This window comes from Megalopta genalis, chromosome 2 (genome assembly GCF_051020955.1).
Source record: "Megalopta genalis isolate 19385.01 chromosome 2, iyMegGena1_principal, whole genome shotgun sequence".
In the NCBI taxonomy this organism is placed as follows: Eukaryota; Metazoa; Arthropoda; class Insecta; order Hymenoptera; family Halictidae; genus Megalopta; species Megalopta genalis.
The window spans coordinates 7,717,502-7,745,395 of record NC_135014.1 but is presented as its reverse complement, the minus strand read 5'-3'; the positions used below and the strand labels follow the sequence as shown (position 1 = coordinate 7,745,395).

The following is a 27,894-nucleotide window of genomic DNA, read 5'->3' as shown; positions in this document are numbered from 1 at the left end:
TAATGATTCAATGCTAAGACAAGATTCACTATGGATTAGATGCGCAGTAAAATGGTAAGGATGCTTGCAAAAGCCAAAGAAGATAAAAAAATCGTACAAAACCTGAATCAATCTGAATTATTGTATACCTATACCTATAGATACTGTGACTTCAGATAGTTTGCCTGAAGCAAAGATGGAATCATCTACGTAATGTAATATCTGCAATTTCGAAAGAGTAACACACCGATGTTCCAGGCATGTTGAACAATTTTAATGTTTGACATTAATGAATATATAAAAGTGTTCAATTTTCAGACAACAAATTTAATTAATTAAATATGAAATATGCATGGATATGTTCCCACCACTATTTTGATTCTCTTTGCAACTTTTGAAATAACGCGCAGGTACCATTATTTTCAAAAATGTTCAAAATTACGTTCACCCAACATGTTGATTTATAATAGATATAATCAAGCCTGATTGGTTTGATGTCATGTCAACCATTTTGAATGATCATCTTTTTACTCCGCGTGACGTTACAGTGAACAGGTACCTCTGCTTCACTGAACTCTTGGCTTTTCTACTGCATACACTATACGCATTACATATTTGTATGCCATGTTTAGTAGTTGTATGTACATATATATGGTCTAAGAAATACATACACTACTTTTGCGAGCTTCATTGAACATATAGAGAATGTTGCTGATGCTGCTCTAAATAACAGAATAACAATGTCAAGTTGTAAATACATAGCTAATTTTCAAATAGGTTTTCAAAAATCTTGACAAAGTACTATTCGAAACTAACCTTTTCAAGGCTGCACTTATGAGAAGCTTCAGAAACCTTTTATATTATTTTATCAAGTAGGAGTTTATGAAAACTTGTTATACCATTTAACGGAGGAATGGGAAGAAGGTAATATGAGTACCAACAGTATTTGGACATGGTTCGAGCGTGTACCAAATTTTAATGATTAGTGTAGAAGAATAGACCTGTATACATTTGTGTACTAGTCGTCTTGGAAGGGTTAACAGATGATGCTAACAGATGATGCTACGTGCAATCGTAGTAGGCAGTAATGGATATTGAAGATCAAAGTTTTGATCATCGCTGCTCCAATAGGTGTTTTGCAGATTCGATAATGTATGTATATATAGTACATATGTAAACCATGGTTCGCACGTATAAGCAAGGCAGTGCGGTTTCTCGATAGCGCGGTACATAGTGTTGTACGCAGATCAAGTGCGTGTGTGACTTGCCTGGTTGGAGAAATGTCGTCGGCATTCGTGGCCGCGAAATAAACGGCGAAACATGTCCGGTCCGACAATCAGTCGTGCGCAGACACTCGGCGGTGATGTTCGAATAGGTGCAACGGTGATCTGCGTAGTTTGTAACAGGACTGACAAGCTATTGAAGTGTTCGCGGTGCAAGGCCGCCTTCTATTGCACTAAGGAACACCAAAGGCGGGACTGGAAACGTCACAAAGAATTTTGTACAACTCATTCCTCGCAATCGATTGTACCCAGTACCGTTTTACCTACGAATCAAAATTCTGTTCTGGAATCCAATAAAAAGGAATCCATTCAGGAGAAAAATCAGAAAGCAAATACACCAGTGGTTTCTAACCTAAGCGAGAAGCCAGTGTCAGACACAACGCAAGAATCGAACGCTGCTCCAGTAGTGCATTACAACGCGAAACATCTTGGAGGTATATACATTAAATTCGGTTCTGTTTTCTACACATTCCATAATAAGCCACTGCGGTATTTGGAAATTTCATTGCTGTCAATCGTTTCATACAAAACAAGTGTCTGCCTTCAAAGAAAGCATTGGAGTCGAAAATATGTCTTCCTAATAATATATTTTTTTGTGTTCGTCAATTTATACCAATGACGGTCTGACAACACATTACATATGTACATATATATATATATAAGTAATTTAGAAAGCCTACAAACAAAATAGATTAACATTATAGATCAGTGACAGGAAAACTGCCTAGGTTTATACTTATATTTACTTAACTCAAAGAATTGTATTCGTTAGTCTAGTACTTAAGAGTAATGGAACCTTTATGATCCTAAGTGTGAAAGATAATTTTTCTGTTTCTGATTATTATAATACATTTTAACAATACATAGGCATTATATTTTCAATAACATTGTTTATAGGATCTACCAAACACACAAAAGAATTGAAAGAATTATCAGATCACAAGGGAGGCCAAAATTCAAAGAGGAAGTCTAAAGGAAAAGGCACTAGTAAAAGCAGAGCAGATGGATGGACTTCTCCTATAACATATGAAGGCAGCTCAGAAGACACAATTCTAGGTGCCAGAGCAGAATTATTAAATCCTGTTCTTGAGAACTCAAGAATTCTCGATAATCTACAGGATAATGAATTAGACATGCCTACGCAACATCATAACGGTATGAAGAACTTCCCAGAGGTTCATTTAGCTCGCGAGGAGGAACTGTTACCACCATTCCTTCATAAAAACAGAAATAACTTGGAAGAATTGCACTTGAATGAGATTTGCAGAAATGTGATCAAGGATATGGATGAATATGGTGTGTGCGTGGTAGATAATTTTTTAGGCATCGAGAAAGGTCGTGCTGTATTAAATGAAGTTTTAAATATGTATAGTGCTGGATTATTTAAGGATGGACAATTGGTTTCTAATAAAGCAGGTGCAAATGATTTAAAAACAATTCGTGGTGATCAGATAACGTGGTTAGATGGAAAAGAAAAACAATGTCAGAACATTGGGCTGCTCATATCCAAAGTTGATGCCATTATTATGAGGGCAAACAAAATGCGGAACAATGGAAAAATGGGAAACTACACAATCAATGGTAGAACAAAGGTAAGAAAAACTAAATTAAAACTTAATTGGGTTTTTACACAGAAGTACACTGTTTCAAGGTACATGGGGTAAGAATGTTGTAATACATTTCAGGTGTTCATTGCACATTGTAACTATGTATTTCGTTGTAAACAATTTTTAAATTTATTTTCACCGAACATTGGTTATGCGTAAAACATCAACTAATTGGACGCATAAACGAATAAACTGGTTCATTAATTTCTAGAATGTTTTGGCAAGGTAAACTTCTTTCATAAAGGCAGCTCATGATATCAAGTATCGCGTACGAAATTAGACCCCCGATTTCAAATGAGAACAGGAAATCTAGAAGTTGCATTAGTTCAAATGTAGCTGGGTGTGCTTCAAAAGCTATCTAGTTAGAAATTTAAACAGTTTCACACGAAACTTACTTCCTTCCATACACATCAGAACAATTAAATTTTGATTTCGAATTTCCGGAAGAGCCGTTGAACGATCACATAACAAGGGAAAAATTAATAATTATATATTAACTTAGCATTGTGTTTAAAAAACATTAGGCGGGAGACAAATTATGTAAAATTTAAATGAGTCAGAGTGGTTCACGTTATCTGTACGTTTGACCGTATAAAACGAGACATTGTTTTCCGCAATGTTTGCCGTAATCATATTAGTCATTGTTGAATGCAGCCAGCCTGCCAAGTTTCCCCGTTTCGTCATGAAGTTCCGATAAACGATACCGCGCCGGTATCGGTGAGAAAGAGTACATAGTCGGATTCCCGGTCGAATATCGGCATCCAATCTCCTCGGTTGGTACTAAAACAAGGCGCAAGGTGGGAGGTGACACGGTGGTAGACTGAGAAGGTCAGGATCCCGAAATTGCAACGATCTTTCGGGTAGCTCGGGCGTCGAACGGCGGGAGTGGGCACCACACGTAGTGCAGTCGGTCACGTACGCCGTACTGTTGGCTCGCTCCTCGTTATATATCTTTATCTCTTTCTCTCTATTACTAACTTTCTCTTTCTTCTGTTATCCCAGAAAGTTGTCGGCATCATGAGTGTATGTCTCGATTACACGACTTGTTTTTATAAACACTGCTCTAAGCAGACGGTACAGGTGAAATCGAGGCTGTGTGTGTCACAGATCCAGATAATAGAATGTCATCGATTAAAAGCTACTGGTATCATACGACATGCGTACAGACACGTCGAATTATTTTTGAAGTTATCAAGGCTTTCCGAGCTTGTGCAAAAATTTCGACATTGAAAATTTAGGCTTATCTTTATTTCCTCTTTTTCTAATGGAAATGTCACTTCTGAATCGGACGGCGCGTGATAATGACACGAATATTGTCGTTTCTAGGATGTAAACCAACGCTTCTACATGGTTCTGGAAAACGGCTAAGTCGGAAATATAGTTATGATATGGGTCGCTCTAAATATCATTGCTCCGTGAATGTAACGTACGTGAAACGTTATTCAAATATTAGTTTACTGCCATTTGTGTTGAATGCCTTCCTTTAGGATTTTAAACATCGCAGCGCTTTTTTCCATTAAAATACCACCTTTTTAAAGTCGGTGATTATGAGGGTATACATACTTATAAATTTTTCTTTAATTGTATGTTGTATAATCATCATTTATTGTCTTAGGTTCTAGATAAGGCGCGTACCCCATACGCTCATAGAATACACTCAATTCAATGGAGGGTCAATTCATAGAGCATTTTAGACTTATTGTAGTATCTTTTATCGCCGGTGACTCAACCTGTATTTTAAGAATACATACTCTGTAGAGTGCATTCTCTACGCGCTTCTACGGGACGTTGTTACTTCGGACTCATTTCATTCAGCTGACCAAGCGGTAGCTTTAAAAAAGAACGCTAATTCCGTGTCCTGGTCAAACGGAAAATTCTAAGTGACACAGGAAGGAATGCCCAGATTTATATAAAATATACAAGTATAAAGTTGATAAATTAATATGAAATTGGCAACGATAAAAAATTGATTTTATTTTAACCAACTATTTCATTGGTTTCTAATTGATTCATTTAAAAATTATTTGATACTTATTTTTCAAGAGTTTTATAAAAAAAAAACTAAATAAACAAGTATTATAAGTACTGTTTATGTAGTTGTATTAATCCGGCCGGTGTAACATCATTTCACTAGCATATAATCACGCAATTTTGCGCGACATGCAGCTTTATTGTCGATGATCGAAGAATCAAGATTGGAGAAAATTAATAAGAAAGTTGAAAGTATCATAATCATTTTTTCAAGGGTTATTGAACAGTGTCCAATTCGCTAATTTGTTATCAGATAATTTGACATAAATAATATACGGTTCTTTTTACTAAAGATTTCAATTGCACCTCGCTTATTGTACGGAAACTATGGCGCGACGAATGATTTTATTTAATTTTCATGTTGACAACACACATGGATAATATCACATTTCATTTGAATCTGAGACTTCGAAGAAAATATGTATACTAAATGTAGTACTATAGTATACCATATATGTAGTTTCCTTTAAACGAAAATACGAGAAACTACAATTAATTTGTGTAATATCAGAAAAAATTAAAGCGACTAAGTAACTAACTGACTGATGCTTCGCATGAAAAATTTGTTCCGGTCTTCCGCTTCGGGGCAGCCCATTGCATCTCCCTGTTTAACCTTGCCGGAGGTGAAAGAATCGACGAGGTGCGATCTATATGTACATATGCATCCGTGCATATACTTAAATACGCGATGAGAGCGTGCCAATCGTCTGGGGACGGTCCCGTTCCTGTTCGTCTGTCTCTACGAGGATACTTGTCGTCGCCTGTTTCACTTTCCAACCGTTTCAGAATACTTTTCGTATAATTTGTAATTATAATGGCCCCGTGTCAACGATGTTCGGATTGCAAGGTTGTTCAAACGAATGGAGTCGGAGCGGGATGGAGCAACTCACGAAATTCCAAAAAATTCTTTTGATTATTCACGTGACTAAATCGGGGTTTCTTACATTTCATTTCAAGAATAGAAACATTCTCTTACATTGCTTTTTTCTCGCAACGCTTTATCTACTACACGTCTATTAATAGGATTTTCCATGACTAGGAAAAATCTAAATGTAGTTTGAGAAAATCTTCTTTCAAATACTAATCGCAAGAAAGACTAACAAATTGCACTACTGTGGATAACTTATCAATTTGCAAATAAAATTTCTATTGTCAACGAAAAACTGTTTAAGAAATAACGGAAGATAATTTACTTTTTTTATTATTTTACTACTAATTTTATGTGTAGTAATTTCTCTTTTCCGCAGAATTTTACATTTGCTTTCTTGAAAGCTGTGGAATCCGTGATCCTTAATAATGTAAATATAATTTAAGACGCGCGTTAATTTCGTAAAGCTAAACATGTTTACCTTGAAGTTCTCCTTCCAAATGACCTCTAGAATTAAAGCCACGTACACCACGTTGTTGATCAAGTTTTAATACAGATATTCCGATGAGCCAACGATCACCAATACAACAATGTTCAAATATACCCGACAGGACTTCGATGCGTATATGTTCGCTGGTAATTTTTCGTGGAATAGTGGCAAGTTAAACGAACGTAAAACATCATTTTTCATAGGTTTTGCACGTCGTACTAATCTTCGCGATACATTTAGTGTAAGCAACACCGAAGTTTTCCTCATTTATCCTATAGAACATGTTCACGAAGGAAATTATTTTTGGCTTTTATGCGCAACTTTTGCGAGGGCGCAGTACATATCACGAAAACTAAGCTTATAAACGGTTTCCGCGATAAATGTTTTTATTTAATAGAACGACGAAAAATATCGAGAGCACGATCGACGATCCATGGAACATAAGAAACGTTTTCTGTGTTTGAAATGCAGCGAGCTGCGTTTTCCTTGTCGGTTCTCTGAATCGTCTATTATAGTTTTGACAGATCGTTTTTCCGAGAAAATACCTCGCGTCACGCTTTGTCGTTTTACTTCGCGAAATTCATGCATTGTTTTCACGATGATGCACCGTACGAGAGATGTTTTGTTTACCTCTTTCAACAAGTTAGGAAAGGTAGTGTTTATTATATTAAGCTAAAGTTCTTCGCAATCATTTATGTTTCCCAGCATTGATGATTTTTAATATTCAAACTTTTAAAGAATCTCAGTGACTGAGCTCATCTTCCCGCTAAATGCAAAATTCTTGTTATCACCGATCATTCTTCCGATCCATCGTTTCTGACAAAGATTCAAGCCTACCTTTCTTTTGATCGATCAGTAAAGTAACAGTCAACCTGGCAAGACATTCCCGTCTGCGCGTAATTAACGGTTGCGAAATGTGTATCTATCGCATGACTTTATTATACGGTGAAATTAGTCCTGGATTGATGATTCAAATACATCTTGGACGATGTTCAAATATTAAAACAGCTATTCTGACGTAACCGCTGACGTATCGCTAGTACTGCAAGTTTGAAAGAGGAATTTCTACCAAACAAAAAGTTTTAGCAATGATGAAATGTGGTCTTTTGTCAGGTTTCGCATCATTCTTTTTTGTAGTTTTAACGTTTCTTAAGGGAGAAACGCAATTTCCTTGAAACCTGTCAAATCAGCTTTTGTGGCAGAAAGTCTTACAATCGCAAAGTTAATCTGTTAAGTAAATGAATATTGGTCTGTTTTGCATTCACTGTCATTTTTTTGAAGACGACATGTCGGGGATAACGAATCTCTTCATCGCCAGGAACCGCACATGTTTCACCAACAATTAGGAGTTAAATAGCAAAGTGATCGCTGTTGCTGTGTGCCAGCTGACATTATCATAGATAACATACATAACAAGCATACATTCTGTCTAATAGTTCTGTATTTGATAAGAAAGGACAATATTACAAACAGTGACCGATGGGTCGATGAAATCGATCATTGTTTTCCTACACTCTGGCAAACCGTCTTTATAAAGATTCGTGCTATTTTAACATAATTTATACATCGTGTAAGTTGTTGTCTTAGTCATTTTAACTTTTCAAATCTAATCGATCTAAAAGTTATTGTTCAAATCTGTTTGTCTAAATATTTTATTCAAATAATTTTCGTCGGAAGACACAAATTTTGAAAACATTTCAATTTATGAAAGGAGAGGATTGCACATTTAGGAAATCAACGGACATTTTTTCTGACATCTAATAAAACTTTTAGCTTTTGTTATAATCGTCACATCTAAACGATGCCTTGCAGTATACCTGTGCGTTAATTAGTGATTAGGTTTAAGGACTTTTCATATGTTTCTTTTTTTCTCGTTCATCTGAAGAATAATTAAAAAACTGTGAATGAAAGCATCATTACATTGTTGACAAAGCTACAGAAGAATCTTCGAAACGAATTACTCGAGTCTCTCGATTTGGCTGGACCTAACTGAGATATAGTAAATTCTCTCTAATTGTCTCTGAGCTTGTAAACGAAAATGGACAACTTGGGAAGAGGAGACATGGTTGCTCGAGCCTCACGGCTCGTTTTTATTGTTGTCAAATGTCAACAATTATAAAAACGAGCCGCAAGGTACTGTGCGTTCAAAAAGCGGATTATGTATCATGAAGAGCTCTATTGTCTTAAACTCGACTCTCAGAAAAACCGCGCACTGCTGGGAGGATGATCTAATAGAATCTTTAACTTAAAGTCATTTCTTCATGTATTTGTAGTTACATAAATCCTGCGTCACAATCTAATTGGAACAAAAGATAGGAACTTTCAGTGACTAATTTGCGAGAAATCTAAGCAGCATCGTCGATACTCCTGTTTCAAATGCATCATCATAAGCGGTCCATTGCTTCAAAATCCACTTCAGATTTCGGTACACATCCTGCGGAGAATAATTTGCTTGACAAAACGTCCACTGAATAAGCTCGATGTTCCTCCTATAATTAGATATTATATAGGAATTTGAAAAAATGTGAACTAGGTTAGTTTGTTCAATGATAAACTTGTCTAGAATACTCATCGTGACATTACCGAATATAGAACAAAGTGAAGAAGTAATTCAGCAGCAGCTAATAACAGTGAAAATTTCTTATTTAAAAGAGACACAGAAAAGACAGTCGAAAAAGAAAAGGAGAGAAGTTATTTATGTTTATAAATTCTACAAGTCTAAGTTATAATTTATAATTCACAGATTATACGTTGTCAATAGATCAATAAATGAACACAATTGCATTGTGCGTTTTCCCCGCGATGCTTTTTATCGAACGAAAAACGGAATCGCTTGCGGATTTCAACTTCGCACGACTGTTGGATGTCAGAAATCGACATAACAACATCAGTCACCTAGCCTTTCCGAGAATGACGTTTCAAAAGGTGAGGCATTTTTCAACTGTACCGGTATTACGATTAATCCAGCTCCGACGACTCTTGCGTTATCTCGATAATGTACATACTTTCGGCGAATTGTGTTCCTTATCTGTAAAACGTGACCGGCTACACGTAAAGTGACTCAATATCGACCTTTTGTCTTGATGCTGCACTTTATCTATGCTGTCCCCCGAAAATGCTGGACCACTTGGACAATGAATTCCAATAACAAAAAATTCGCGAACGCTATTTATCTGGAAAAGTTTCAAAATTCGCGATCTGTCGAATTGTCGGAATGATTTTGAAAATTTTGTCGAATAGTGTACGACTGGTGCCTTCCTTCTTCACTATCACTGCTAAAGTACTTCTGACCGATAGCGTAGTCTATCATATCGATCGGCTTCGCTTAATAAATTCAATCATCTGGTAAGATAACACAGTTGCAAATTAAAGAGGACAAATCGAAGGATAGTCGAGACATACCTCAATAGTGTTTAATAAATGCAGATAACAGAAATTCATATGTTAATTTTTACCGATTCCCTAAATTGTTTAAACAATTTGCAAAACTCGCATATTACAATCGTAAGCATCTTCTTTCCAATACGAAAAGAAAGAAACTTTTTGAATATACGTGTACGGATATTATTAAAAATTATATTGGACTGCCTATTTTTATATGATATAGCTTACTTCGAATGTTTCCAAAGTATTGGTCTAGCAAATAATGTTTTTCTTTATCTTCTGTATGTACGAAGAAGAAAACATTTGTATTTTGCAGAAAATATTCTAAAGCGGAATGACGTGGTTTTATGAGTAATTGTCATGAATGATTCTCGCGGCAATTGACATTGAAAAAAAATTAAAAGAGATAACGGCAAATTAACCATTTGCCGAGCCATTCTATACTCATAACAATAATTATCTATTGTCCGTAGCGCGGAAATTATGGTCGATGGTTTCCTTACAAGCTACACAATGGCGTACAGTGGTCACTGGAAAAATCTATATATCCCGCTTATTAGAATGATGTTTATAAAAAACAATTTCCAGTCGGTCTGCGTTCTAGAAGTTCTATTAAACGTTGTCCCACCTACATCGTTTACCTTTTTAACAGAGTGAAAGGCATTCTGTAACGCTGCTAAAGAACAGGTAGCGCTAGTATTTCATTCAGAATGTATTTTTTTCTGTAATACGAGATGTGGTTTAAGGAGACAGTTGGCAATTTCACATGCTTGAAAATTGGCCTGAAGTCAAGATTAAAGTCTAGATCAAAGTCACGATTTATTCCGCAAATAGAAATTGTCTATAGTCTATAATAAAAGTGTACACTGACATTCACCAGTCGAATTTAAAAGAGTATCTGATCAATTTTGAAAATTTCTTTTCACAAAAATAGAATTTTGTATGAGAAAGTTTCATTCAACATTTTTAACATATATTCAACGCTTGTGCAAGCCTATACATATATGTACAACGAGTTCCATAAGACTTGTGCCGAAGATGGATTTAGAGCCCTAGAACAAATAAGTATGTGTGAATGTATGCTTCATTTGACCTCGCTTCCAAAAAACGATTTCTGTTCTGGCAGCTTATATGTATTTGCTTAGCTTCGAGATGGTAGAGATGACCAACTTGCATTTTAGTATCATTTCTCTGTCCGAATATCTATATTTTATCTTATATTTTTATATAACTAGAAATCATTATATTGTTAAGTGGCGGGTACGTTTTACATATTCTTTGTTATAAATATTGTATCATCAACCCGAATAGAGGGGTTTTCTATGATTATAAAATTTTATAATTATTTTCAATTTTTATAATTGAACGATTATAAAAATTAACATTGTACAACGTTTGCTTCGTGGCTTACGTGAGATTCTACGCGTAGACAAATGTCATACCAAGGTTAGCCCGCTATTCGGGTCAATGATACAATGTGATCCCTATTTGTATACCTACTTCGAGAGACCTTACCAGTAACACAACCCTTTTTGCGCACGTGCGGGCATCGCCGTCGCTGCACAGTGTTTTGGAAACCCGCGCTTTCTGGTCAAAATCAATTTTTCAAATTTGATTAAAAGGATTTGTTTTCTTAGAAAGTGACAATCCTTCAAAGTCTCAAATCCAAAATATTATTCATTTTAGATTTTAGATCATGTGATGAGATATAGCGGTCTAAAGACAAAATCATAAAATTCAAAGTAAAATTAAACGTTTTGTATATCAATAATAGGATATCAGAAAATAGGTTTTAATGTTGGTTCTATACATGTTAGCAGGTGTACTTATTTAATCCAGTTTTAAGCATCATTTAATCCGTATATAAATATTACATCTTTATAACGATTTGAGGTTTGTGGGGACTGTTGGAAAAATGCTTAGAAGTGCTAGATTTCGAACTTATTTTGTATGAAAGTTCTTTTGTTAAAAAAGAATATTTGAAATTCAGCTGCTACCTCGCGCTACTTTTAATTTTATGTCAAAGGTATTCTGATATTTCGTTTCAGACCTGGACGCGCCTGAAGTGAATTAATTAATTATCTTAAATCGTTAATTTTTAGTGCCGAATTCGTTATCAGCGATCACAAAAAAAAACCCGAACTACCAATTTTTAGACAGTTGCGATGCAATTCTGAATTTTGGCTACAAAACACGGGGTTTTCAGACCACTACGTGCTGGAGCGTTTAATTGATATATTCACTCCAGGGCTCAGAATTATTTATTATACTTACTGAATTCATCATTTTCGCTAGAAATTCAGTATTTCGTAGTATCATCTGAATATTTTCTGTCCTCTAATACCGTCCGCTATTTTAATTATGCAACTCGTCAAGAAGCCATTTCAAGTTTAAACTATTTTGCCCCATTATTAAAAAGAATCAATTTATGTAATTTAATTGTTTTCCATATCTACAATATATTTTAGACATACTTTATTTTAGACATCTTGTTCAATGAAACCTGGAGCACGTTGTGCAACCCTTCGTGATCTGCGTCACGTATGGAGAAAACTTCCTATTCCAACTTCATTATTTTCATTAGTTGTTACGTCAAATTCATTCACAGCACCACATTTCCTGTTTCATACTTCTTTCTTGCTTCAACCTTTTAAATTATACTTGACTTCTTATTTTAGAAATCTCAGCACGTCAATCCTTATATCGATAATTAAAATCGTCTGCTGTATTTATTAAGTTTAAAGTATTTCTATCGAAAACTTTCAGGATATATTGTTCTGTCGTGAATATAAATCAAGAAAATAGTATTCTAAAAAACTGTCTAAATTTTCTAGTCTTATGTAAGCAAATATTTTATCCCGCACTTAGAACTATTGAACAATGTCTAATTATCACTTGAAATACAATTTTCCATTATTTTTTGATTAATTTTAATTAACTTTAATAAAATCTGTGTAAATTCAAATTTCTTATTTTCTTACAACGTTTATTTATTTTACAGGCAATGGTGGCATGTTATCCTGGTCACGGTTCGCATTACGTGAAACATGTGGACAATCCTAATCGAGATGGACGATGCATCACTGCAATATACTATCTCAATCGAGATTGGGATATCAAGGTACGATTAAGAGTACATTAAAGGTCGTAATCTCTAATTTCCAGGTTTATTCAGATTATCGCGTTGTACATCAAATAATAATTATTCTAAAAAATAAAAAAAGGCTTATTTAAAAAAAAAACAAAAATTGATTAAAATGTTGATCATTCAATATTATAACTTTTTGAAGAAGCAACATTAATATTTATAAAATTATATGAATTGAAAAATCATATTCATACATTTTTATAACAGTGGTTAAACGTTAATCAGGTTCTCAAACACTTGAATTTCAATGTCCGCAATACGTAAAACGAACGAGGAAACTACCAAGGGCGTTTAGGGCCTACGTGAGTTGCTGCATGTAACACCTCTATCCCGCATATGTACCGGAAGACCGGGTTAAGCAATGTTTACACTGGCCACATGAAAAATATACGCTGCCTTTATAAGCAGAAAGTCTTCACAAAAAAGTCCTATATAATATGCACCTATTAACTTAATTTTAGCTAAGGACGCAAAAAGCCTTTATAATTATAATTCTCTATATAACAGAAACTTTATATAATGATAGTTTGATATCAATAGACTACAGTACTTCGTGCAAAATAAAAATGTTCTGCACCCATTACAACTCATTATATTTTTTAAATGTTCATACTGTTGTTGTTTTAGGAGTATTAAAATTAAATTAATAAAATTTTGTTCCATACTATGTTGCTATTGTAAGGCTTCAAAATATTCATTTGGTCCACTATGTATGCTGTATTTTTTTAATCGCAAAGTTGCGTTTCTAACTAATAATAATTCGACGTTATCTGATTATAGAGAAATGGTGGCCTCCTGAGGATATTTCCAGAAGGCTGGCGCGATCAAGTTGCAGATATCGAGCCCCTTTTCGACAGGATACTGTTCTTCTGGTCTGACAGGAGAAATCCACACGAAGTACAACCGGCATATAAAACCAGATACGCGATCACTCTGTGGTACTTCGACGCCGAAGAGAGGAATCAAGCTTGCCGAAGATATCAGAGAGAAAGTGGGTATATTAATTGTAATCCGTATGCTAGAGACATTCCTTCATTTTAAAGAATGAGATTTTTCATAAACAATTTTCTTTGAATTTTTAAGCACAAGATGCACAGCAACAGACATTACTTTACTTCTTTTTGTTGATGATTATATTATACTCTAATGAAAAAGCATGGATAAATATTGAAGAATTACAGAAGGTCACTTCTCTGACTCTGATTTACATAAACCATGACTCATATTCCTACTTTATGTTCAAAGTGTTTGTTTTTAGATTTACACACAAAAAGTGTGGCTTCGTAATTTATAGATATATCTCCTTGACGACCTCCAGCATGAAGCTGCATTTTTTTATAGCTATACTTTTTAAAGCATTTGATATTATTAGTGGATCTTTCCATTATATAAAATGTACTTTTTGCAAATTTAAAATTATGTTTTGTAATAACTAGTTCTTCTTTAAACTAGGAATATTAAAACTAGGATAATATTAAACTAGGAATATTAAATACCATTGGAGAAATTAAGTTTATACTAAACTTTATATTGAAAAGTTTAAAATTAATGATTCTATTAATGTTGGCTAATAAATTCAAGAGCCTAATGAACTAAATATCTTTTTATCTGACTTTCAGGAGAGCTGCACTCTAAGAAAGAAAATTCGTGAGACATGGAGTGTGAGAGACTGTCACACCATCCGTTGACTGAAATTGTAACTCTATTAGCTGAACTTACACATGTGTATATAGCTACATAAAGAAAGCACTGGTACATAAAATTATTATGTATTACTACGTATTAAGATATAGTCGAATGAAGGAGCTACTGATATTGGAGTTACAAAAAAAAAGATTTTCAAGAATGTGCAATAGTTGTAAGCGCGTTCTTTTTTTTGTTTCTTTTTCTTTTTTCTATGCGGCACTGTAATATATTCAAACGTGGGCTAAGTGCGTAATAGCTCTTACGGTTCTCAATTTATAAATACAATTATTAACTCCGTTTTTTCTAACACTTAATGCTCTCACTCTAACCGAATGTCTTAAGAGTAAAAATTTTAGTATTTGCTTGCCATTCGATTAAAAGTTTGTTCGTCATCGACGTCGATACTTAGCTTCTAACTGTCGGAGTACGATCAATCCTTACGGCGATTTGTGATCCGTACATTTGCTGAAATAATAGTGTACAGAGAAATTAATGCGTGCGTACGTGTATGTGCATGCGTAGAACGAGAGGGAAATAGTCAAACAGTGTGAGTGTAGACAGAAAGAGCGAGTGAATGATCTGAATTATACAAAAATGTTCGTATGTGTAAAATTTTCTAAAATTGCATCTTACTTATTATATTTCAAAAACAATTTCTGTCTTAACACATATATAGTTAGTATCATTAATAACAGTTCAGCTTGTTATTAATATAAAATTGCGAAATTCTTACAATTTTATTATTACTTCTTACACATTAAACATTGTTCTGCAAGTTACAATCCTTCTACTGATGTTTGATTGAATGGCCAGTAATTGACTCATGCTTCCAGTGTCGATAATTGAGATATGTTGGGGCCCAGTCCGTACCTGTAATATTGTTATGTACATTGCGAAAAGGTAGAGACATTGTGTTTACTATTGTATTGTATCTATTTATATAAATTGAATAAGTAAAAATGGAAAAATATAAACACGTACTTCCTGTGTCCCAGATAGAAAGTCTGATATACAAACTTTGTTAGTCAATCTGAATAAGGGAGAAGAGGTGGAAAAGGAAAGAAGAGAGAAAGTGTGCATGTGTGCGAGTGAAAAAATAGAGAGAGAACGAGAAAGATAAGCAAGGAGTGTTGAATTTTTCTAAGGTGTATTATGTTGATAACATTAAACTTACTCAATCGCAAGAATATGTGATTCTCTTCGATTCTCTTTGATTGTATTATTGGACACAGAGGACCAATATCTAGTATCCTCATAAAGAGATTAAGTTATTTCGATGGATGAACTTAATTTAATGTGCTCTTATGTTTAATATCGAAGATTGTTGTGAAATAAGTTATGAACTGATAACGCATTTTTTGAAGTATTGTAAAACTGATGAGAATTGTGATGTGAAAATAAACATTTTACAAAATCGGCATCGAATTGTTTACAGCATAATTATTGGATATTCTTTATGAAACTTTTCATTTCACCGATTTGTATGTCATTTTTATTTGTATACTTATACATTATTTAATTAATATCATCCATGTCTTTGGGAATAGCGCAGTGTTCAACTAAATCCAAGGCAGGGACATATACTTTAAATGAATGACCATTTTTCGGAAAGAGTCCAGGATTAATGATACGACAATCAGAATAAACGGTTTCGTATGCTTCAAATTTGTCCGCAACCACAATCACATCCGGAGTTGGATATATTTGTAGAGCGTGATCGTATTTCCAATATATTGGGATCACAGAAAGACTTAAAGGAGTCAAATGCGACTGGCAAATAATTGATTTGGCATACTAAAAAATGATAACAGAATAATTGAATAGAATAATTTATGAATTATAAAAATAAACAAACATTTTAACTTATGTAAACCTACATGATCGTAAATATTTCCTTCTCGCGGAAATTGTAGTGTATTTCTACACATTTTCGTTAAAATGTCCTCTCTTAACACGACGATTTCTTTTGTACAGTATTGAATCCTGCAAGGATTAGTAGTAAATATTGCACCAGGTACAGTTTTTGTGAACTCTTCTGAAATATTTTTTGGAATTGAAGATCTTGGAAAAATTTTTGGTGATCCTATGTCATCTGGTGCTGGTACAAAAATAAATTTGGAAGACCTTTTTATATCTGGATATTGTATTATTATATCAGCTAAATCTTTCAATCCTTCTTTTAGCTTTTGTGCACTGGTTATATTTGCTGGAAAGCTTAAGAAATGCCCACACAATACAAAAGCAATAGGTGGACATTCAGAATATCCTTCCAACATAGTTCTAAATTTACGTAATACTGTTACATCATCCAGCCACATTTCAGATAAAAAAATAATCATTCCATCTTTGTTACTTTCCTCATAACTTTTTAATTTTTCTGATAGCTTCAAGGAAAGATTATGTGAGCTGCCAAATGTATTGGAGTCACCAAAGTCTGCACGTGCATTACTAGATGACTCAGCTGGTGGAAAAGCTATATCTTTTACATACAACATACCATCTCTATAATCTCCACTAGCTATTACTATAGATGCCTCCATGATTAAACCATCCTGAAAGTTGTATTTATTTGTTAAGGAAAAGAACCTCTAAAAATATTTTCATCAGGTGAATAGTAACATGAATTAAATTATTTTCTACAGCAAAGGATATTGCTTTCTTCAAGTCAACTTTAATTGTTCCTCCTGTGTCTTCTAAATAATATTGGCCTTCTACTAATTGTGTTAAAAGACCCATTACATAAACATTCCCTTTTTTGCTTTCACTTAACAAATATTCAATAGGCACTAATTCAATCCAATTCTCTTTTTTTTCACCAAGTTTAGGGGGAATAAATAATTCATGCCTTAAGGTCCTACGCCAGAGTAACTCAAATCGGTCTTTAAATATTGCTGACTTATGTGGAGCTTCAGCAAATAAATCTGGTGTCACAGGTGATAGAAGAAATTTCTTTTTAGTTGGATCATATTTAATTTTTGGTATTTCAAATGCATTTATGATACTAAAAACTGTTTCTGTATTTTTCAACGTATTAGGCCTTATGCATTCTTCTATTGCTAATTTGAGACTTTCCAGTGTAACTTGAGGATCATTTAAATTTTGTGTCAATATTTGCTCCACAATCTGTGTAAGCCAAGTTTTGCGCTCATTTTCATCTACATTCAACAATTCTTTAGCAAGAGAAACACTGAGTTTTCTAAATGAAATAAAAAAATGTGATCTTACTTAATGTGTACATTGTGATAGTATTCCACAAAATATGCTTTAATGAATAGAAAAAGTATACCTTGAAAGATTGAGACCATACATAGAAAAAGTGCTTTGCACAGATTTCACTAATTTTTCATCAGCCATTTAGAGTAAAGATATTTTGCCACACTATAAGATTAAGACATCATTACACATATACTCGCAATCACTTCTTTGACCTGCATGTGCATATACAGTTCGATACAGAATATGTACAACAGAATAGTAGAACTTTCCCGCCTTTTTAACCATTGCATAAATACATACATACATAACCAATTGAATATGTATGTATGTATTGTACATGATACATGTGTATGTATATATTTCCATACGTTGCATATGTACTTGTTATATCACATACTGTCATGGCCGGTAACTACAGGAATTATATGAAATTATTAGAATCTTGGCCTCTGGATAAATCGAAAGCTGGCAGGTAATTTCTCTCGAGCAAATAAATTGAAGGCCTTTAAATGCTTTTCTACAATTATTGTTGGAAAGAATATTGTTGTCAATTTAATGTAGTCTTAATTTTTTTGTGGAAACGTGCGTACGTTAAGGTTAGAATGAAGGCTACAAAACATATAATAGCAGGATACATATATACATTCATGATATTTTTCGTCTTCTAAATGATTAATTATTAATATATAACCATATATATATATATAAATGTACGCAGATTTAATGACAATTTATATTTGTTGTAGAGACTTAGGGCAACACATTCGTGATCAATTAAAAGTTTCTTTTGCAAAAGGTGAGGCATCTACCCAGGTTAATCGTGAGGTATGTGATCGTTATTATCTAAGTTTGAAAAGAATTTCTTCCAACCAATATGGGCAAATGTATGTCCGCACACGTAGTGATAATGCTAGTGGCTTAACAAGGGAACAATGTAATATGGCACTATCACCAGAACTAATTGAGTACTTTGAGAACGAAGAAAAAGGATTTCTTAAACGAGTAGCTTCAAGAATTGGAGATGTGTTCAATGTTTCCAGAATCAAGTTGTACAATAGTACAAAAAGTAATACATAAGATGGTAAAGATAGTAAAATATAACAGCATTAGTCATAGTCATAGAACTATTCACTATTTATTACAAAAACAAAATTGCTTAAAAAGTCTAAAAAATACAAAAAAGCACAGTCAGTCGGCATATGAAAATGTCGACAATGTATTGCATATGCCGGTTATGGCTAAGGAAGTATTACAATATCTAGAGCCTTCACCAAAGAAACTTATAGTGGACATGACATTTGGTGCTGGAGGACATTCACTAAACATTCTAAAAACTTTTCCTGAGGTGAGGATATTTGCTTTGGACAGAGATCCTGTTGCATATGAATTTGCACACAAATTGTCAGAAAAATATCCTGGTCAAATAATACCTTTATTAGGAAGATTTTCTGAATTACCACAGTTGCTTTGTCAGCATAAAGTCAAGAAAAATAGTATAGATGGGTTCCTGTTTGATTTTGGTTGTTCATCAATGCAATTTGATGTTGCACAGAGAGGATTTTCTATATCTAAAAATGGACCTTTAGACATGAGGATGGATGGATTTAGGTATCCTGAAGAACCTACAGCTGCTGATGTTCTAGAGAAAATAACTGAAACAGATTTAACTCAAGTCTTGAGGGCTTATGGCCAAGAAAAGAAGGCAAAAAAAATTGCACAAGCTATTATTGAAGCTCGATATAGTTTCAGAAGTTTAAAAACTACAGAAGAGTTAGCAAAACTAGTTGAATGTGTTGTAAATGAAAAAAGACTAGACCAGCTTGGTAGACTTGCTCATTGTGCTACAAAAACATTTCAGGCACTGAGAATTTTTGTGAATAATGAATTAAATGAAATCAATTATGGTATTGTCCTGGCTGCAACATATTTAAAAACGAATGGTCGCTTAGTCACAATATCTTTCCATTCTTTAGAAGACACAATAGTTAAAAGGCACATTTCCGGAAATGTAATGCATACTGTTGCTAATAAATTACCATTAAAATTTGCAGACCATAGCAAATGTTACGACTCTGACGAATACAAGAACCTTATAAACACACCATGGAAAATGTTACATAAACATGTAATAACACCTTCGCCCGAAGAAATTAAAATAAATCCGAGATCACGTTCTGCGAAGTTACGGGGTGTCAGTAAAGTGTCGTAAACAAGTGTCATGATAAATTTTTAACTTTACTATCGTGTGTAATATAATACAAAATACGTATAAATGTTTCGTAAACTATGTAAAAAAATAAAATATCTCATCCTGTGAAAACCATTTGTAATATACTATAAATGAGAATGGTTTTGCAGTTAAAGAAAAATATTTAAAACAATCCTTCTATTTCGTCATTTTCACTGTTCCAATCCATATCATAAATGCTTGGCCTGGTAGAAAGTCCTGGCATCATCATTATCTAGAAAAATATTTTAGTTTATATTTTATTCATGAAGTTAATAATTTTACACAGAATTCACTTACATCTCCCACCATTGGTACTATAAAGCCAGCACCAACAGACACAAATATATCTGTAATACTCAATGTGAAACCTGTGGGAGCACCTTTAATTGATGCATCACCTGTTAAAGAGTTTGATGTCTTCGCCATGCAAAGGGGCAGTTTGTCGTAGCCTAGTTTGGTATATGTTTTAATCTTCTTTTGCACCTACAATAACAATTATTATATATACATTTATTAATTACTTATTATATCTATATTTATTTATGGCTCATTGTATCTAAATTTATATCTACTTTATTTGCGAAGATCTTTACCTCCTCTGAAAGAACCACTTCTCCTGCACCATACATTTCTTTTCCAATGATATTAATCTTTTGTTCGATACTGATATTCAAGTCATATAATACTTTGAAATTACTGGACTTATTCGTGGCAGCTATAACTGAATCCGCAAGAGCCGTTGCACCAGCACCGCCTTGCGACCAATGTTTGCATATTATTGCATCTGCTGCACCGCTTTCGATAGCAGCTTGCTTTATTAAATCTAATTCCGCTGGTGTGTCAGTGCTGAAACATTAATTTATTGCTCAACACATACTTGAAAGTATAAATTTTAGAGAAACTTACACATGGACATTAATTGCCACGATAACTGGCACACCAAATTTAATTCCGTTACTGATATGCTTCTGCAGATTCGGAAGACCCTTCCTAACTAATTCAAGATTTTCTTCGCTATACTCCTTCTTCAAGGTAGCACCCGTAGTTACCGGAGGTCCACCACCATGCATTTTCAATGCTCTAACAGTTGCAACAAGTACAACAGCATTTGGTATGTGTCCAGATGTTCGGCACTTGATGTTGAAGAACTTCTCCATACCGATGTCAGAACCAAAACCAGCTTCTGTTACCACGATACCTTCTGGTCCGACTAATTTCAACGCAATTGCATCTGCAATAATCGAAGAACAGCCATGCGCGATGTTCGCAAACGGTCCAGCATGAACCATCACTGGAGTTCCTTCCAAAGATTGCATCAATGTTGGCTCGATGGCATCTTTCAACAAAATTGCCATCGCCCCAGTCATACCCTACAAACACGAACATAATTCTTACAAATAAATGGAATAATAATTTTATGATTAGAATCGTAAATTTACGAACGAAGTCCTCTGCAGTCAAGGGTTCTCCACTTTTGTTGAAGGCTACCACCATGTTACCGAGTCTTTCCTTCATATCATCGACACTGGTGGAGAGTGCGAGTATTGCCATTATCTCAGAACCGACGGAAATTTTGAAAGACGTTTCTCGCGTTTTTCCTTTCTCGGTTGGACTTTGACCGATAGTGATTTTACGCAAGAATCGGTCATTCGTGTCAATTACTAAAATATATAAATGTTAGTTTTACTTCATCTACTTATTTTCATGAATAGATTTCTGGATTATTTTAGCTTCAATACCTCTGGTGAAAGGAATATTCTCTGGATCGATGTCTAATTTCGCGAACTTCTTAATTTCGTCCTCGGTTAAGCTGTTAGGGTCGGTCTTCGTGATACCAAGCTTTTGTAAGCGTCGTAGTTGAATGCTCGAAAACTTTCTTACGCCTTTAATCGTCGGCACGAGTCGGTCGTAAAGAACTTTATCGGATTGAGTGGATTCGTGGAAGTATCGGGCATCGATTTGCGCCGCCATCAGGTTATTAGCTGCAGTCACAGCATGAATATCTCCGGTTAAGTGTAAGTTGAATTCCTCCATAGGAATGACCTAGAAATAATATTAATCGTAATACTTTCGTGTGTGTGTGTGTGTGAGGGGGGGGGGTGTTTATGTATTATAATATAGATATTGAAAAAATGAACGAACCTGTGAGTATCCTCCACCCGCAGCTCCTCCTTTCACACCAAAAGTGGGACCCTGACTCGGTTGCCTCAAAGTGACAAACGAGTTTTTCCCCTTGTGCACAGTCAAAGCTTGCACCAAACCCAACGACGTGGTGCTCTTACCTTCTCCGAAAGGTGTTGGCGTGATACCAGCAACTACTACGTATTTTCCATTTGGTTGGTCTTTCAGTCTCTTCAAAACGTTCAGACTAATCTTCGCCTTCTTACTTCCGTAAGGACTGATTTCGTTCGGCAACAGCTCAATTTCTTCTGCTAAAAGTGTAATCGGCTTCGGCTCTTGACTCCTTGAGATCGTTATATCACTGGGAACCGGCGTTTTTGGACTGATCGCCAAAACATTTAGTTTCCACTTAGTGTTCAAGATTCTGGTTGCAGATCTTTGAGCTGATACCACTGTATTCGTCATCAACATGGCTACGGTCATCGGGCCAACTCCGCCAGGTACCGGTGTAATATATGATGCCACCTTCGCGGCTTCTTCATAATCAACGTCTCCTACCAATCGTTGTCCAGACTTCTTTGTTGGGTCTGCAATATAGTTTCATACGTTTCAATATCTACTCTAAATAAAATATATTTTACTTGAATACTTTACCCGCCAGTGATTATTTAATCCTCCACGATGTATCGTTTAGCAATCAATTGCACGGTAGACTCAGGGTCCAATCGGGCCCATACGGTGAATATACTTTAGGAAGGGGATAATTCGAGACGCCTGGAGACGTTCAATTGTTTATAAATATGGGTTCGAATGGACCTTGAGTTCGTCCGGCGTGGGTTAATATATCTAGTTTTTGAAGTCGTTAACCAATTTTTCCAGTAGCCACAGTAATTGAAATCTCTTGGCATTTGAAAAAAATGGTCGGAATGTTAATTATAAGTTCTGATATAATAATGTATGTACATACTATACTTTGGATTGCAGCAGTCTACTGAACTCAATACTAATACCATAGGCCTCTTTTTTAATAGCGATAGCAATTTCATTCGTAAATTAATAAATTGTCTCGAGTAACATAGTTTAATTATTTCTTTTCAGATTGTTATTTAAATGAGAATTATTAAGGTTATTTTAGATACGACATAATTATTTAAAAACCTGTTAACAGATCCAGTAAGTGAAATTATATCTACCTGCAATAGAATTTATTCCGCAATCGATTACGATTGCTCCTGGTTTAATCCAGCTTCCCTTGACCATCTCTGGTTGGCCAATAGCAACCACTAAGATATCAGCTTGTGAGACCTATAATCAAATTCGGTGACTAGTATAGACGCATTTGACTAAAAATTGTTTTAAAAAATTATCCAGAAGTTATTGTTCGCTACTTACAACTTCGGGAAGATTCTTCGTTCTGGAGTGACATACTGTTACCGTGGCATTATGCCATTTTAGCAATTCGGCAACCGGAGTACCAACGATCTTGCTTCTGCCTAAAACTACGGCTCTGGCACCAGAAATTGGTACGTTGCTCCTGGAACGTATTATTACACAATTAGCTATGTACATAATAAATAAAATTATATGAACGAATGAAAACACTTTTGATAAACATACTTTTTGATAAGTTCTATGCATCCGTTCGGAGTGCACGGTAGAAATCCTGTCATATCACCAACGGCGACTCTTCCCTCATTAATTGTGTTTAATCTGAAAAAAATGGAGTTTCAAATATTATTGTTGTTTAACAAAATTAGAGATTTAAATTTTTCATTCTGGATTTATCTACGATATTGCGCTTACGAAAGTATAGTGACGTAATCACGCATAAATAATAAATTATCGCTATTGCATTTATTGAGTCCAGAAACGCGTGACGTGATTATCTGAGCATGTTACGAAACATTGTTTTTTTTATCTGTAATATACAGGAAGATTTACATTATTGCCACATTCGGTACATTGTTTAATGAATTTAATTACAGAATTTTTGAAACGTTATACATTTTTGTTGTAAAACATTGCCATATATCCAGAAGAATTTTTTTGATTGTAGTATTTATAGAATGAATTTAATTATTACGAACAATTGTGCAGACTTACCCATCCACATCTTTTGCAGGCGAGACCAAGTCAGTAATCATATGACTGTCGATTTTGTTCACAGTATCGAGAGGCATTTGCACAATGATACCGTGAATGTTCGGGTTATTGTTTAATTCGTTCAGTTTGTTCACTAATTCCCTTTCTGTCGTAGTATTTGGAAGTTTCACGTGTTGCGCTGCGATACCGATATCGTTCGCCGCTTTTATTTTCATTCTGATATAAACATTTGAATCTTCCCGACCGCCAACTTGCACGATAGCCAAACCGGGTGCGAAACCTGGCAGTTTCGCTTTCAACAATGTTACATCCTGCGCTAGACTTTGACGGATCTCCCTGTGAATGAAAAAGATCCGTCTTATTGGTAAGAAATGAAATGAACATTTTTATAATAATTTTTAAATATATATAATATATATATAATAATATATTAAATATATTTTATAATATATTTTATATATATATATATATATATATATATATATATTTTTTTTAAAACATTTTTATAATAAATTTAAATGCAAATTGCACAATAACTGGATCATAAAGAACGATTTTGTTATACGTAACAAAATAACAGTGAATAAAATAGAAAAATTATCGATGTTTCGTTGTAATAATTGTTAAAAACATAAATCATATTTTATAGATAGTAATTATACTGTTATATCTTTTTGTATATCATACAAATTTTCTGTAAATATTGTACAAAATAAGAGTTAAAATGTATTTCTTCTTTTAACAGTTCTAACAAATTGAAAATGTGATATTATTCTAAGGTTTTTCTAATGCTATCACTGCTCCGTACATAATTTATAAATTTGTGTTATAAATACATAAAATACGTAATATAATAATAGTGTATATTAACCAGTTGCAAAAAATAAAATGTCTATTCGTCTACATTGTCATTTATATAAGATATGTATTTAAAAATAGTTAATAACACGAAAAGTGTATATTTTTTTCGTTCCTCCATATTATTTCCAAATCATATTCCTACTGCCCTGCAGGAGTTATGTGAATTTTCGAATTATGCGAAAATTCAAAATTCGCGGCCTTTCTATGGGCAATCTCGTTTCACGAGAGTAATATGAATTAATCGATTCGTAAACTTGTACGAGTTTATATAAATATGTAGGCATGCGCAGTTATGCATTCTGCTGCAATAAATATAATTTTAAGATCATATAATTTCGAGATTAAAAGCAAGCATAACCTCACATTTACAACGTGCATGCACGTAAACATTTTCGAGAATTTAAAACGATTTATCTGTAACTCGATTTTGAAGTTCAGGTCAGTGCATCGATCATTATCGATCCCTCTAAGTTGATAATTGAACAGCAAATTTGTGAATATTAAGTTAAAAATGATTTTAAAAATCTCTGCTCGGTTGTTGCGGGAAATCGACAAAAACATGTAGAATTGAATTTAAAAATGTACGCTGTAAATAATAATAAACTTCAATAAAGAAGGAATTATTGTAATACGCATGGGTAAATTTGAATTTGTTGTATCTATAGTTGAAAAGAATGCAACTTACTTTGCCAATTCGGTCCCAGACAAGACGACACCTCGCACGTCCGTCGACATAATTCTCGTGAAAAATCTAGATCCACAGAAGAAATCACTGTTGATTGCAATTTATTTATTTATATATAACGTGTAAACTGAAGAATGCGTATGCACGTGCCGGAGAAATTTACCGGAAGATCGTCGATGCTAAAATGAATGGAGTTAGTATAGGCAACCGGTTTATTGACGATCACTACAGTCGCTGTAACATGTGTATGTATGCATTAGTGGAGATATCAGTGTGTAGGTTATTTACGTAGAGGAAAGCGGTGGGGAAGAGGGGAAGTTTGGGAAGAGGAGATACGATTATTCCAGCGTTGCGGCTCGTTTTTATAGTTGTGACAATCGGTAACTATAAAAACGAGCCGCAAGGCTCGAATAATCGTATCTCCTTTTCCCAAATTGTCCATTTTTGTGTATAAGCTGAGCGTCAATTAAGGAGAATTTACTGTACATTCAATTTCGTTCTTTGATTTTTTTCGGCAGCTTCTGTATTGCAGTGATACTCAATTTATTTAATATTGACAAATTATAATTTATTAAGCATGTGTTTTATATGATCTTTATGCTAAATAGTAGATTAACTGCTGTTTACGTTGATAATGATTTATTAATATTTATAGTTAGTTTATTTTTTCACATTTATGCGTCAAAATGATTTCACTAATAATTACACTTTAATTGCATTTACGGAGTAATAAATTTTATGATTTCTGCATCGTTTCTTGATTTTTATTTATTTCTTCACATTTATGCCACAAAGTGATTAAACAAATAATAACAAAAATTGAAAGATGGATATTTTTCAGAAAAAGTAATTAGTAGGAGAAATATTAACGGAAATAATCGTCTTACTTATAGACTTGCGCTAATCGCGTCATGTGGTTGTTCGACTCAGCTATTCCCTGGTTACTACTAATCATAAAAGCAATCTTCACAGGGGGCAAGAAACTATATGTAGCTGTTTTTCATGTGTCGAAACCCAAACCGATAACCATTGACATGAAAAGTGTTATTATCGGTTATCTTAAATTTCTAAGCAGAACTTATTTGTATGTTACATAGTATTAACGAGACAAATAATTCAATTATAGCACCATTTATATTGTCGTTTTATAAAGCAATATTGCAAAAATATCGTTTTCCAGTATAGAGAAATAAATTATTTAAATAAGATCAAAACAGAGAAATTTGTTGTACAGTGTTTTACGGACATAGAATAACATTTAGCTAAATATTCTTAATTCTAATTACTTCATTTATATTTCTTTATTTTCGTAGTGATGCCGAATGAAATTCCAGCCATTATAGATCTTCCTTTTAAATTCCATTGTTTAGGTTCGCTGTTTTTCGAAAAGTCATCTTATCTTTTTAAGCAGCTTAAAGTTTTTCGAACTGAATCTGCAATGTACAATATAAAAAAAACCGTCATAATTAAATTTAACGTTCTCGTAAAATAGTTAGAGGTCAATATTTGATTAGGATATTTTGTCCATGTTTTTGGACCCCTTTTCAATGATTATGCAAAGTATGCGATATACAATTCCAGTATGCTGTATAAAATATCTATTTTACTCTGTATAAGAGAAACACGATGGGCAGTTGTAGACTGCTAATTGCGAATTTAACTTATTCACGGTCCATTGATAACTAAATAATTTACCGAATCAATAAGCTCTTTAAGTAGAACACTCGAAATAATTAGGGGATTCCCTAGCTAAATGATGTAACCTATGTTTTGGTCATGAAAGAAGCAGTCGCAATACCAGACTATTTATTTATTTACATAAATAAAACTCTGTTCATATCCTTTTTATTTTTGTATAACTATTTACATCGAAAGATAAACAATAATATTATTCGAATTAGCAGAAAATCGAAATTCATAATTATTCAAGAATTCATTCAGAATTTGCATGGAGATCTGTTTGTTTAAATAACTTAGTTATCTTATTTGCAATTTATGCTTAATATTTTATTATTTTCTCAAAATTATTTTAGATCCAAATATTTTTCGTTCCATGACAGCTACAAAGAATTGCCATCTGTGTTTACGTAATGTCGCATTACTTCGTTGAGCGATAAGTACAATCATAAAGATTATTGCTTACAAAATAGCTACTGACAACATCCTACATTGTGTTTTGTTTGTATCCGAGCTCAAGAAAAA

The 27,894-nt window shown here is 33.9% G+C and overlaps 4 protein-coding genes and 1 long non-coding RNA gene across 6 annotated transcripts; 2 read left to right on the top strand and 3 right to left on the bottom strand.

Moving 5' to 3' along the window:
- Positions 1–1,153: 1,153 nt before the first annotated feature.
- Hph (HIF prolyl hydroxylase) lies at positions 1,154–15,896 on the top strand. Its single transcript, XM_033466661.2, has 5 exons — positions 1,154–1,696; positions 2,160–2,854; positions 12,644–12,763; positions 13,571–13,781; positions 14,410–15,896. The coding sequence occupies exons 1-5, from the start codon at positions 1,300–1,302 to the stop codon at positions 14,439–14,441; spliced, it is 1,455 nt and encodes a 484-aa protein (XP_033322552.1). The 5' UTR covers positions 1,154–1,299; the 3' UTR covers positions 14,442–15,896.
- Positions 8,504–9,746, bottom strand: LOC117218357 (uncharacterized). The gene is made up of 2 exons (XR_004489758.2): positions 8,842–9,746; positions 8,504–8,747 (listed from the first exon to the last, which is right to left on the bottom strand). It is a non-coding gene; the product is annotated as an uncharacterized LOC117218357 (long non-coding RNA).
- Positions 15,897–15,951: 55 nt separating the features above from the next.
- Positions 15,952–18,004, bottom strand: DNApol-epsilon58 (DNA polymerase epsilon subunit 2). Its single transcript, XM_033466660.2, has 4 exons — positions 17,763–18,004; positions 17,129–17,672; positions 16,354–17,037; positions 15,952–16,270 (listed from the first exon to the last, which is right to left on the bottom strand). Exons 1-4 carry the CDS (start codon positions 17,828–17,830, stop codon positions 15,992–15,994), a joined length of 1,575 nt encoding a protein of 524 aa, XP_033322551.2. The 5' UTR covers positions 17,831–18,004; the 3' UTR covers positions 15,952–15,991.
- Positions 18,005–18,579: 575 nt separating this feature from the next.
- Positions 18,580–20,073, top strand: LOC117218353 (putative methyltransferase-like protein 15 homolog). The gene has a single exon (XM_033466662.2). The coding sequence runs from the start codon at positions 18,714–18,716 to the stop codon at positions 19,899–19,901; it is 1,188 nt and encodes a 395-aa protein (XP_033322553.2). The 5' UTR covers positions 18,580–18,713; the 3' UTR covers positions 19,902–20,073.
- pug (pug C-1-tetrahydrofolate synthase, cytoplasmic) lies at positions 19,909–26,634 on the bottom strand. 2 transcript variants are annotated; one of them, XM_033466658.2, is made up of 13 exons: positions 26,580–26,634; positions 25,693–25,758; positions 24,147–24,482; positions 23,661–23,753; positions 23,436–23,577; positions 23,237–23,348; positions 22,065–22,630; positions 21,662–21,965; positions 21,366–21,583; positions 20,829–21,292; positions 20,516–20,768; positions 20,220–20,405; positions 19,909–20,154 (listed from the first exon to the last, which is right to left on the bottom strand). In XM_033466658.2, exons 1-13 carry the CDS (start codon positions 26,603–26,605, stop codon positions 20,065–20,067), a joined length of 2,856 nt encoding a protein of 951 aa, XP_033322549.2. In that variant the 5' UTR covers positions 26,606–26,634; the 3' UTR covers positions 19,909–20,064. The 2 variants fall into 2 exon arrangements, with proteins under 2 accessions (XP_033322549.2, XP_033322550.2); XM_033466659.2 differs by lacking the exon at positions 26,580–26,634 and adding an exon at positions 25,856–25,874.
- Between the last annotated feature and the right edge of the window lie 1,260 nt (positions 26,635–27,894).